The 13102-nt window shown below is 38.5% G+C and overlaps 1 protein-coding gene across 1 annotated transcript; it reads right to left on the minus strand.

Annotated features, from left to right (window-relative positions):
• Positions 1 to 5950: 5950 nt before the first annotated feature.
• On the minus strand, positions 5951 to 8992 carry LOC129764777 (uncharacterized). The gene has a single exon (XM_055764255.1). It carries the CDS (start codon positions 8990 to 8992, stop codon positions 5951 to 5953), a length of 3042 nt encoding a protein of 1013 aa, XP_055620230.1.
• Positions 8993 to 13102: the final 4110 nt, after the last annotated feature.

Here is a 13102-nt window from a genome sequence, read left to right on the forward strand (position 1 = left end):
TTTGGTCAAATCGCGTGTTGAAACCATCGTAAATATACAAAACTCCAACTTTCTTACCATTTACTGACGACATTCAATGGCTGAAATGAATCTAAATTGAAATAAAATGAATAATCACCACCGAATCTTGCTTTTCAGGGCGTAAAATTAACAAACACCCTCACTTTTGTGGTTCTGAGCTCTAATGTAGATGTCGCATGAGCTGATTCAGCTTTGCGTAAATTCGTCAATTGTATTGTGGCTTATTTCTATTATTTATGTCGTAGAAAGGTCCAGAGAGCAGTCGTATACTTAGATCTTGAAAGCAGTAACGTTTTCGGTTAAATTTTCCTTAATTGCCGATTATTTTCTCACAACATACACACCACCACTGAAAGCCTTCAAAACATCAACTTCGTAACGTTAAAATAATAAAAGTTCGTTTGTTCAAATTGATGAAAAATTGGAAGAAAGAATTCTCTACTTTCCCATACATTTTGTCTGCGCTCCCGCAGCAAACAGCTATTCATTACAAGCAACCACGGGTACGGGCGAAACGTATGGAGATGGTGAAGGAGGGAGACAAAAAAGAGATATAAATAAATATAGGCGGTCGCTACAACGTTAACTATATGGCTATATAAAGTAAGTGTAAAAGTTGCCCAATACGCAAACTCGGTTGAGCGAAGGAATCAACCTTTCTGAGTCTGGATTGGCAATTTACAAAGTTGAAGTAGAAGAAAAGCGTCACGAGAAATAACCTATTCCTGGAATAAACTGAATTGTCTGCCTTCGCACTAATTCCCTACGGAACGAGCCACGAACGGAAGCTAATCAGACTTATTCCTTTCAATAAATTGAACTGACTGCCTTCGCACTAATTCCGTACGGAACGAGCAACGAACGGGAGCTGATCAAAATATCGAACATCAACTAAGCGGGAGGATCAACGAGTACAAGATCTTCACGAACTCCGAGCGCAAATTATACAACTATTGCTGCGAACGTTGGAAGACTTGAATCTGAAGAACTCTCGTCAGTCGATTCAATGGAGGTGGTTTCGGACTACTTAATCGTAAGACACGATTCCAAAGACTACTTACTTTATTCAGAGAACCTTGGGTTTTTATACAATTTTAGTTTATCCTAAATCTACCCTAAATTTAAGTCTAACGTGCGAAAGAAAGAGAAGACTATAAACGTCCTTGCTTCTTTTCATACAAGTCCTTTACCTATCGCTATCTGTATTTCAAAACATACGATATCCATAACTGCATTCTAAGAGCAACGGAGCCTAACGCGATAAGAAATGTGTGCGATTGTTTTCGGTTCCTTTCCTTTCTACTAGGTTTTATTGCACCAGGTTTTATTGCACCCGCTCCCGATAGGATTGTTATTTTAGGATCTTACACACGGTTCGCTCTTATCGTATAGTGTTTTTCTTCTGTCCTTCTTTCGATCGTTTACGATATTGAAATTAAATTGCTAAATTCTTTCGATTTCTTACATTTCCCCTTCCGTAAATCTACCTGCTCGAATTTACACTTCAAAGAATTAGCAATTGTATAAGTATTCAGTTGTTTTTTTTTTTTTTATATAAATTTTTGTTAGCTATTATCTAATTCACTTTTAATTATTTTAATTCACTAATTCACATTATTTATACTCTTGGTAAAATTCGTCCACAAATGGGTTGTGTTGTCGTATCTTCCATAGGTATTGCCGTCTCCCTAGTCGTAGCAATATTGATGTCATCAGATGGTTCAGTCTTCCTTGAATTGATTGATGTTTCACGTAAATGTCGTACTGCATTCCGGTGAGAAAGAAACGTTGTGAGTGAATCCCAGCAAGATGCCATCAATTGCCAGCCGAATCCATATATGTCGTATAGAATTCTGCCGTGCATGATTGTATCGACGATAAACTTTATCATCCTGCCCATCATATATAGACCAATCGCCGTTGATGTGATGTTTCCGAGCCATGTAGACCAAGACATAAGCCGCATCCAATACCTTGTTATTGCATCGTCGATTACATCTCCAGATACTAAGGCTCCGAAGTTGAATCCTTGATCATTGGGTCGTTGTCCAATCAGCACCTTGTGTATTACATTCGTTGCCACTCTACGATCTCCTTGTTCATAAATCATATCCCTCATCTTTTTAAGATTGTCTGCATCATAGACACCACTTTGCATTAGATTTGGAAGAGGTGTGTAGGACCATGTTGTAACTATGTCCGACACTAATTTCTCTGGTGGAGTTGTTTCACGTAATCGTCCATCAGTTGTATACCATTTTCCTCCGAACATGAATTTTGCTGGTATTAAAGGTGTGCAATCTATTTCAATCCCGCGGTTCTGGAGTATTCTTGTCACAGGTGCCAAAAACATCGACCTGTTGTTAAATTCAACTGGAATTTCTTGGAAGCATCGCGCTTCGGATCTTGGCGTAACAAATACTGGTTTGCATTCAATAACATGAAGCACTTCCCCAGCAACAACTGCTGTATATCCTGACCTCTTCATTATGCTCGATACAAACTCCGTTGGATTGATTCTTGCTAATGTCAATTTAGTTTCCAGTAGAGCCTTATCTAGTTTGCACATCTCTGTCATAACCGAATTGTATACGTCGTCTAATTTCTGACCAATGTAGTTTTCGACGAATGTTATTTTCGAATTGAAGTAAGTAAATAGATCATTATTTGAACCTGACGTAGGTTTTCTAACAAATGGCGATCTCATGTTGGATAACTCCAAAACTAATATTCTGGGATGGTCTGTTTTACACCCAACGTGTCCACATATATATGTCCTTGCTGTAGTTTTTATCGAAAATAAATGTCGTTCCGATATTGTGCTGTACACTACAACCTCTCCAATGGTTTTCATTTGGTTATTCGTTGTTTTGTTGACAACTCCTTCAAAAATAACTTCAAACTCGCTTTCTTCACATCTACGGTTCATGTCGATGTCCCAAGTTAGATAGCCTTCTTCAGCGTCCAAACAACGTCCATGTGTGTATGTACACGTTAAACCTCCTTTCAACATTATCTGGCTACTTTCAATGTCTACAGAGGCGACATAATCTTGAAGTGTAATCGTATATTCATAATATACTAAGGCGTTTGTCCACGTGTATAACGGCGTTTTGTACACTCCTCCACTGCAGGAACTGCCAGTTATTGATCCTACCACCAATACTTGACCTCTATTTGTGCTGTTGAGATTCAATTCCTGAATAACAGTGTTATCGGCTAGTGTAACTGCTCCACTATAGTGAGCTTTTCGACATTCCTCGGATGAAAACTCCTTCACGATGTAGGCAAAGCCGTGTTGATAATCAGAAGTGTGGGAGTGCATACCACAGTGTCGAATCGACCTCTTGATGATGACTTTACATTGAAATACCTTTGTTTGAATTTTCGAATTTCTTTGTAACATTTGTATCCGAAGTTCCGTTGTTGTCAGGTTAGTTGTTGGCGGTAAGCAAGATGCCACATCCAACAAAGAATATGAAGTCATATTTACATCTGCATTGGCACAGTCGTATGCGATCAATCCATGAGATGTTGAGCCTAGTACACTGCATCCCACGAATAACATTGCAGCAATCAACAGTTGCATGAGCGTTAACCGGTTAACTGTATCTGATTTCCATCTTATTTTCCTTCTAGATTCGCCTTTTTGAGAGTAATCCGATTGTACCAAAACTTTTGAAGTTTCCGCTGTTAATACAGTTGTAGTACAAGGATTGATTCGTCGTTTCTTTTTCTTCGGCTCAAATTTCTCACAATTCACACTGCTGTTTCTTTCAATAACTTGATGGAGTGCGGTAAATGAGGTGTTCATTTTGTTTACTTCTTTAGACGTTATGTCTTTCAGAGCGGCATCCTTGCGTATATTCAATACTGCTAGCTTATGTGCTGCTCGTTTAAAGGTCCCTTTGGGTGTTTTAACGAACGCTGTACGTACTTGGCCGTCTTTTCCTTTTATAACTCCAGTTACTCGTCCTCTCAACCATAGGCCCCAACGTATAGTACTGTCTGTTATCAATACTATGTCGTCTATTTCAATGGGCTGAACTTTATGCGTCCATTTTTGTCGCGATATTAATGTTGGTATATATTGTTTCTTGAATCGATCCCAAAACTGTTGACTGTAGTGGTTCACTAGTTCCCATTGAACTCGAGTGAGGTTGTTGCTGTCCAAATTTTGAGGTGGAACGTATTCACCTGCCCGTCCAATTAGGAAATGGAACGGTGTTAGAGCCTCTTCCACATCATTATTGCACGGTATGTGTGTTAGTGGGCGACAGTTTAAGATAAACTCTACTTGTATTAGAGCTGCTCGTAACGTTTCAGGATAAGGTGTCCGACTACAACCTATCATATAATATAAATTGTCTTTAATAGTTCTGATGAGTCGCTCCCAAACTCCTCCAAAGTGCGGTGATGCTGGTGGGTTAAAGGTCCATTCTATCTTCAGTTTTACAGCTTCAGATTTCGACATCCTTTCGTCGATTTCGTGGATTAGTTTGTTTAGTTGTTTTTCAGCTCCAACAAAATTTGTGCCATTATCGCTGTATACATGTTTGATCTTTCCACGGCGGTTTTGAAAGTTTTTAAAACACATTAGGAAGTGATCTGTATCTAACTTCTCAGCCATTTCAATATGCACGGCTCTCGTAGTCATGCATGTAAAGAGCACGCCCCATCTTTTCTCTATTGATCGTCTTACCAATACTTCAAAAGGACCGAAGTAGTCCACTCCAGTATTCGTGAATGGATGAGCATACAAATCTACTCTAGCTGCCGGTAATGGTGCCATTTGAGGTGGCAAAGGTTTAGCTTTCATTATAATGCATTTAGAGCAGTCCGTTTTTATTTTGTTGAGAACTGTACGCATGTGTGGTATATAATACCGTAATTGTAATGCTCCAAGTACTACGTTATCCGAACGATGAAAGTATTTTTGATGATATTCAGCAACGATCAAACGTGTTCCATGGTCTTCAGCAGGTAAAATCACAGGATGTATTGTATTCATTTGCAATTTAGTTGCATTTTCGAGACGACCTCCAACTCTCATTACGTTATATTCATCTAGTATTGGAGTAACCGCTGATAACTGTTTATTTCTAATATCAACATAACCGTTTAATTCAATGTCATGAATTTCCTTAGCGAAATGTGTCATTTGTATTTTACGAAACACAACTCTTTCTGCAATTTTTCGATCCTCATATGTTATATTGCGATTAAAATTAGATTGTATATTCAATCGTTGGTTTTTCTTGTATTGCAGCCAATCAACATATTTTTTCACAACACATACATGGTGTATCAACACATTCCAACTGGAGTATCGTTTGATTCCGATGAATATAGAACTTGTTTGGTGCAATCCCACTACTTGTCTCAACTCTTCCGTTGACTCCTTAATCTTCCTGTTAGGATATTCGATCACTGGCTTCTTAAGGAATTGAGGTCCTTTTGTCCATATAGATTGCCCTTTGAAATCTTTTGTAGCTTCGTCGGCGGGATTTAATTCAGACGGTATATAACGCCATTGCTGTATATTGGTTGTATCTAAAACCTCAGCAACTCGATGAGTGACGAATATTTTATATCTTCTATTCTTCGGTTGTAACCATGACAAAACATTTTCCGAGTCTGTCCAGTAGGTAATACTATCTATTTTAATTCGTTGCTCGTTCTGAATGGTATTTGTCAATCTGGTTCCTAGTAAGGCTGCTTGTAGTTCCATTTTTGGAATAGACAACTGATGAATAGGTCCGACTTTTGCCTTTGCTGCCAATAATCGTATATAAACCGAGCCGTTTGCAATACAACGTAAGTATATAACTGCAGCGTATGCTCGTTCAGATGCATCTACGAATGTATGTAGCTCCAATTTTCCTGCTCCATCCGGTATTATACACCTGGGTATTTTTACGTTAGAGGCTTATTGAATTTTCGCAAGCCAATTTTGCCACTGTTTGCTCAAATGTTTGGGTACTTCATCATCCCAGTCTAACTCGTCTTTGTGCAGCTCTTGAAGCAAAATCTTTCCCATTATCGTATAATTTGATATCAATCCTAATGGATCATACAAACTCATAACAAATGCTAACACCTCTCTTTTCGTGGGTAATCGTAGCGTTTGTCTTACTTCATTGCTCAGCTTCTTCAACGATAATCGATACCCGATCAAATCCAGTTTCGTGTTCCAATAGACACCAAGAACTTTTTCAGCACATGAATCCTTATCCTCTATTACCTTAATGTCGGTAGATTGGATCCGATCGCTGGATAAATTGCTCAGTAATTCCTTACTGTTCGATATAAAGTTTCGAATGAAGAATCCGCCATGTTGGTGTATATCGATGACGTCTTTGGTAATAGCGGTTGCCTCTCGAATGTTTGTAAAACTATCCAGATAGTCATCCACATAGTGTTGTTTTTCAATTGCCAGGGCTGCTTTCGGTTTCGATTCCATAAATGCTGCAGCGTTTTTATTTTTCACTGCTTGCGCGCATGATGGTGAACATGTCGATCCAAAAATCATTACCTCCATAATGTATACATCAGGTTCTCGATTGTTTTCACAATCTCGCCATAAAAATCGTTGAGCATGCTGATCCTCCGGTTTTATTTTGACTTGGTGGAACATCTCTTGAATATCTCCACAAACTGCAATACGTCCCTCTCTGAATCGCAGCAATACTCCAACGAGTGATGTAGTAGCATCAGGTCCAGACAAAAGATTAGAGTTAAACGATACGCCATTTATTTTTGAAGCTGCATCAAATACCAATCTTGGTTTTGGAGGTATTTTATTCTGGTTGTGAACTATAAAATGCGGGAGATAGTATGTTCTCGGAACCGCGTTAATTAGCTCTGAATGTGCTAGTTTTCTAGCATATCCCTTTTTCACATAATCAGCGAAGGTATTGATAGCCCAATCCTTCAATTTTTCATCTTGTTTCAATTTATTCTCCATAATCACCAATCTCCGTAAGGCTGTATGATAGCTGTCCGGAAATTGTACATCTTTGGTTTTCCATAGCAGACCGACCTCGTAACGGTTGTCTTTTAGCTTGATGGTGTTGTCGAGAATCTGTTGTGCTCTTTCTTCCTCTGGTGATCTTGGCAGTTTTTCCACTAATTTCACTCCAAAATCGTCGATTGAGAAGTATCGCTGCATCATTTTGCTCATCTCCTGTTCTTCCTGGATGACCATTGTATAATCTTGACGGTTTATGTTATACTCCTTTCCGTATATCACCCATCCGAGTCGCGTTTTTACTGCCATAGGACCATTTCCTTTTACCGTTTTGATGGCACTCAGTAATTCGCTGTTGTCCAATCCAATTAACAATGTAGGCTGAGCTTCCTTATAATCTTGAAGCGGAATGTCCTTCAAGTAGGGATAATTCTTGGCAATTTGTTCCATGTCAACTGTTTGGATAGGAAGATTTAGATCATGCATAGTCCGGGCCATCACTGGTTTTCCTATGCCCTTTATCCAGAATTTTACCCTCTTGCTTGAGCAGGATTTTAAACAATCCTGTGTCCATTTTAATGTAAGCGGGTCAACTTTTCCTTCCAACTCTAACATGTTAGCCATTCTCTCGTCCAATAGTGTTACTGATGATCCTGTGTCCAGGAAGGCGTAGGTGTCTATCATTCTTTCGCCGTTTTGGACTGTTATAGGAACTATTTGATAGTAAAGGTGTTCCTTGCGTTGTCGATGAATATTCGTGGTTTCTTCGGGACCTCGTCGTACGTCAGCAGCCGTATCCTGATTTCTTTTATACTCCGATCTTTGATGAAGTAAGCGATTGTGCTCCTTGTTGCACCCATCGATTCCACATATTCCTTTCATGCTACAATTTCTCATAATGTGGTCATTGGAGTTTAGGCACTTGAAACAAATTCCTTTTTTAGCCAAAAACTCTCTACGTTCCAATGTTTTCATTTGTTTGAAATTCTTACATTGGAATAGCCTATGACTGGCTGAACAAAGTGCACATTTCATAGTTTGATGAACATTAACTCGAGGTTTCCTTTCCGTAGTCGACACACTGTTATTAGACTTTTGCATCATACGGGCTATTCTTGAATGTGGCAATAACCACTTATTCAAATCGTTGAGTGTTGGGATCGAAGTGTTGCTTTGGATCACTTCAACCCATTTCACTTGTATCGTGTATGGCAGCTTCTCTATGATTTCCTCTATTAAACGATGATCACGTAGATATTCCTTTTGGCCCAGCGCCTCCATATTCACCACCATGTTATCTAGTGCGTCTGATATATCCGGAACTACGGTTCGGCTGTCCTTTTTGATACGTCTCAGGTCGTTCAGAAGTTCTTTATATACAAGATCCTTCCTTCCAAAGCATTCTTCCAGCTTTTCGATTATTTTCGGAACATTCTCTGAGTTAATCATCAATTGTTGGACGGTTTTATACGCGTCCCCTTTCAGAACTTGTTCCAGGCGGTTGAGGTTCTCTAAATTTGAGAAACCTCCCTCTGCCGTTGTATCATGGAATGTTTTCTTAAATTTTGGCCAATCCTTTGATGCGCCAGAAAATCTGGGTAGGGTCGTCAATGATTGCCTCTTTAAATATATAGTCCAGTCACTAGACATACTCACTGTTTGGGTAAATGATCGATCCGTGGGCTGATTTGTTACTTGGCCCGAGGATGACGTTGAGCATTGGCCTTTCATAGTCGCCATTAATTTGTCCATTGCATCCAGTTGTTGTTTTATCTGCTCATCTTTCTTCCGAGCAGATATTTCCAATGATGCTAATCTTTGTTGGATCTGCACGCATTTCGGGCAGATCCATTTTTCTTCCGCTGTCGGCGCGACCGTTAAGTTAACACAACCGATGTGGAACCATCGGTCACAATCGTCGCATTCAACCATATCCTGTTTATGGTCTGGTTCCGAGCACAAACGGCAATTTCCGTTTTGATTTTCCACGAAACGTATCATGGTGTTGCTTTCAAGATACTCAGCCGTTGAAATAATGTATAATTCTCAGGATCCGTTTCCAGTTGTTTGTAATTACACTTTGCTCACTTTTCAAGGCGTTGAGCCTTTTTAAGCTTTCTTAAGCTTGAGAGATTTATTTTCTCGCTTTCAGGTTAGCACACTTTCAGAAAGCTTTTTAAACTTTTAGTCCTGTTGGAATTCTTTATCCAACTTATTCACTTCAAGGTGATTTGCACTTTCACAAGGCCTTTTAAACTTTTAGTCCTGTTGGATTTGTTTATCCAACTTGCTCACTCTTATGGCGTTGAGCACGCGCATAAGCTTCTATTAAGCTTTTAATCCTGTTGGGTTCTCAATCCAACTGGCCCTTTGCTCATTCTTATGGCGATGAGCACGCACTTATGAGTTCGTTGGTAATGAAAGGCTCCTCCTCTCTGGAGCCACCAAATGTAAAAGTTGCCCAATACGCAAACTCGGTTGAGCGAAGGAATCAACCTTTCTGAGTCTGGATTGGCAATTTACAAAGTTGAAGTAGAAGAAAAGCGTCACGAGAAATAACCTATTCCTGGAATAAACTGAATTGTCTGCCTTCGCACTAATTCCCTACGGAACGAGCCACGAACGGAAGCTAATCAGACTTATTCCTTTCAATAAATTGAACTGACTGCCTTCGCACTAATTCCGTACGGAACGAGCAACGAACGGGAGCTGATCAAAATATCGAACATCAACTAAGCGGGAGGATCAACGAGTACAAGATCTTCACGAACTCCGAGCGCAAATTATACAACTATTGCTGCGAACGTTGGAAGACTTGAATCTGAAGAACTCTCGTCAGTCGATTCAATGGAGGTGGTTTCGGACTACTTAATCGTAAGACACGATTCCAAAGACTACTTACTTTATTCAGAGAACCTTGGGTTTTTATACAATTTTAGTTTATCCTAAATCTACCCTAAATTTAAGTCTAACGTGCGAAAGAAAGAGAAGACTATAAACGTCCTTGCTTCTTTTCATACAAGTCCTTTACCTATCGCTATCTGTATTTCAAAACATACGATATCCATAACTGCATTCTAAGAGCAACGGAGCCTAACGCGATAAGAAATGTGTGCGATTGTTTTCGGTTCCTTTCCTTTCTACTAGGTTTTATTGCACCAGGTTTTATTGCACCCGCTCCCGATAGGATTGTTATTTTAGGATCTTACACACGGTTCGCTCTTATCGTATAGTGTTTTTCTTCTGTCCTTCTTTCGATCGTTTACGATATTGAAATTAAATTGCTAAATTCTTTCGATTTCTTACAGTAAGCGATGGTGGGGCTTGGCCACATTCTATCATCGGACGCCAAGCAGGAAAGACGCTATCTTGAAATTTATTTTCAGCATAAGAGATATCGCTGCCTTTGCCGGGGATGTATGCGGTGCGATACCGCAAGAGTGAGAGACAGGAGTTTCAATGGGATATGGAGCAGTAGAGCCTATCGAAGTGTGTTAAAAAACGGTGGAAGCGTCGCGCCGGGTGAATGAGTGGCTAATCGCGCTCGGTTTGATAGAATGCTGGAGTTTTTTTTTATTTAGCTGTGACATATTTGTATGTTGACGTAGGATTACGTCTTTCGGGAACATATCGGGGTACAAATTGAAAATCGAAAATCGAGCACATCGTGAAAATTGTCTAATTTCAAACGCTTATTGCTCAGTCATTTAATGATGGAATGATGAAATTTTTGCGTCAATCGATTTCGGTACTCCATAACAATTTTTTATATTGAAGAAAATAATATATGTCATGTAACTAACTATCGAACAATTGAAAAATCTCAACCCTTATCCTAACGGAAATACCCACTACTGATTGGTCGAAATTGACTACATATGCGGTGGGTCCCTAACAGAGACATCAAAACCAACTGCCTGGGGGAATTGGCATTGCAAATACATGAAAGTAGGGGGGGGGGCTTTTGTTCTTTCCGACATGTGTTCCCTAACAGAGACATCAAAATCAAGCTGTCTGGGGGAAATCGACATTGCAAATACATGAAAGTAGGAGGAGTTTTTGTTCCTTCCTAAATGTATTCCCTAACAGAGACATCAAAACCAAGGTGCCATTTTTATATTGCAAGTAAGGTGAGTGATACGATTAATTCTAGCAAATAAAATTTATATTTGGAACATTAATGTTGGTTGCTTCGTGGAAATTCATATGAATGACCGATCGTGTATTATGAAAAATTTAGCACAAGTGTAAGTGTAAAATTGTATATGGAAGCAGTTGTGTTAAAAATGACTTGATATATGAAACAATTTATTTCAGTTTTCATAAATAAAAATTAAGGTGTGTTCCCGCTCGAGAGCGGGTCGTTCGCTTTCAGCCGTCTGTTTTGGTGTGTTCATTTTCACCCAAGGAAAGTTTATACGGCGAAAAATTGGAAAGTGAAGAAATATTAGAAAAAGTAATTTTTTCACATATAGTATTAGGTGTTAGGTTAGTCCAATTAAAATTCGCATTGAGTTGAAAAACAATAAATCAAATATATTTTTGGAACAAATAAAAATTCAAAAAATTATATCCCCCCACTGAAAAAATAAATCTCAATAAAATTAAAGCTAAACTTACTTCATAAGAAATAGTTTGAGCAACTGCCCGTAACCCCCCTAATAAAGCATAATTAGAATTAGAAGATCACCCAGCAATTATAACAGTATAAACTCTTAATCTAGTAATACAAAAAAAAATAATACCCCTAAATTAAAAGAATATAATTTAATTAAATAAGGAATACATAACCAAATTAATAAAGATAAAAATAAAGAAAAAGTAGGAGAAAAATAATAAACTAAATAATTAGATAATAGAGGATATGTTTGTTCTTTAGTAAATAATTTAACTGCATCTCTAAAAGGTCAGAAAGTGAAAGTTATAAAAGAAAATTACCTTTCCCATTTCAAATATGTTTTCTCTATATTGAAGTAACATGTTTTTACTGATGAGAAAAATTTATAATTGTGTTCGGTATTGGTAACTATTTTATATTCCAATAGTGACTTTTTTTCATATTTCATCCATACATAACATAGGAGGCATCTCGTCTAGGATCACAGAGGGCGGTTTTCATCATATCTCGTTCCACTTCGGTATCTTTTATCTGATACGCACCATCCAACGACTGTTTACCATCTTTCTGTCATCACTACTCGGTAAACACTGGTGGAGTGAACTAACAATATCCAACAATCAAACACAATTGCCATCAAATCATTATCAAAGAGTTTAACTATGTAATTCTTCAAACATCTCCAAAATCAACATATAGCCTAACAGAATCCTACGTCAACTATGCGGTCGTGTCTCGGACACAACCCTCCTGTGACTTTTTGTATGTAACATGTTTCTATGGCTCTGTACCACATTAATTGAAATTTGACCCCTTTCCTGTTGACCGGTTGATCTGAAATTTGGAACACACGCGTATTTCATGATCTTGAAAATCCAAGATGGCGACGGCTACAAAATGGCGGATTACATATTTTCTACATCACACATAGCCCCATTAATATGGGCATCATTACATTTTCTCTAAACCCCATCAATATGGGTATCAAATGAAGGACTTGCCTAATAGAACACAGTTATTCATGAGGAATGCAAAGCCCAATTATATCACGATACCAGACGGTAAATACCTATTACGATATGCTTGCCATCAAGTGTGTGTTCGTTGCCGGCTGAACAATAACCCCAACAACATTTGTACCGCACGACATTTGCACGACAAATTTTGATTTTCTTGTATTTGAAGCTAAACGTTTGAGTGTTTGCTCAGTGTTGAGGTTTTACTTTATCCTTTGATTTTTTTCTGTAATTTTGTACATGAAAAGTTGGTCATTCGTCTGTGCTTCATGATATCCGAATAATGGACACCCCTTGGCGTAGTCCTACGTCTCTCCGGTTATGTCCCTGACATTACCCACTCGTCTTTTTTCTATGAAAAAATACTATTAATGTTTAATTCTTACATATATTCCAAAAACTATAACAGATAGAAAGTTGATGACTCCGACAAAAGCTCATATTTTAATAATATCTAAAACTTTGTCGAATACACTA

Source organism: Toxorhynchites rutilus, chromosome 1, assembly GCF_029784135.1.
Source record: "Toxorhynchites rutilus septentrionalis strain SRP chromosome 1, ASM2978413v1, whole genome shotgun sequence".
Classification (NCBI taxonomy): Eukaryota; Metazoa; Arthropoda; class Insecta; order Diptera; family Culicidae; genus Toxorhynchites; species Toxorhynchites rutilus.

Bases quoted from the DNA above. Each gene is read 5' to 3' on its own strand.
- LOC129764777 (XM_055764255.1), bottom strand. From the start codon at position 8,992: ATGATACGTTTCGTGGAAAATCAAAACGGAAATTGCCGTTTGTGCTCG.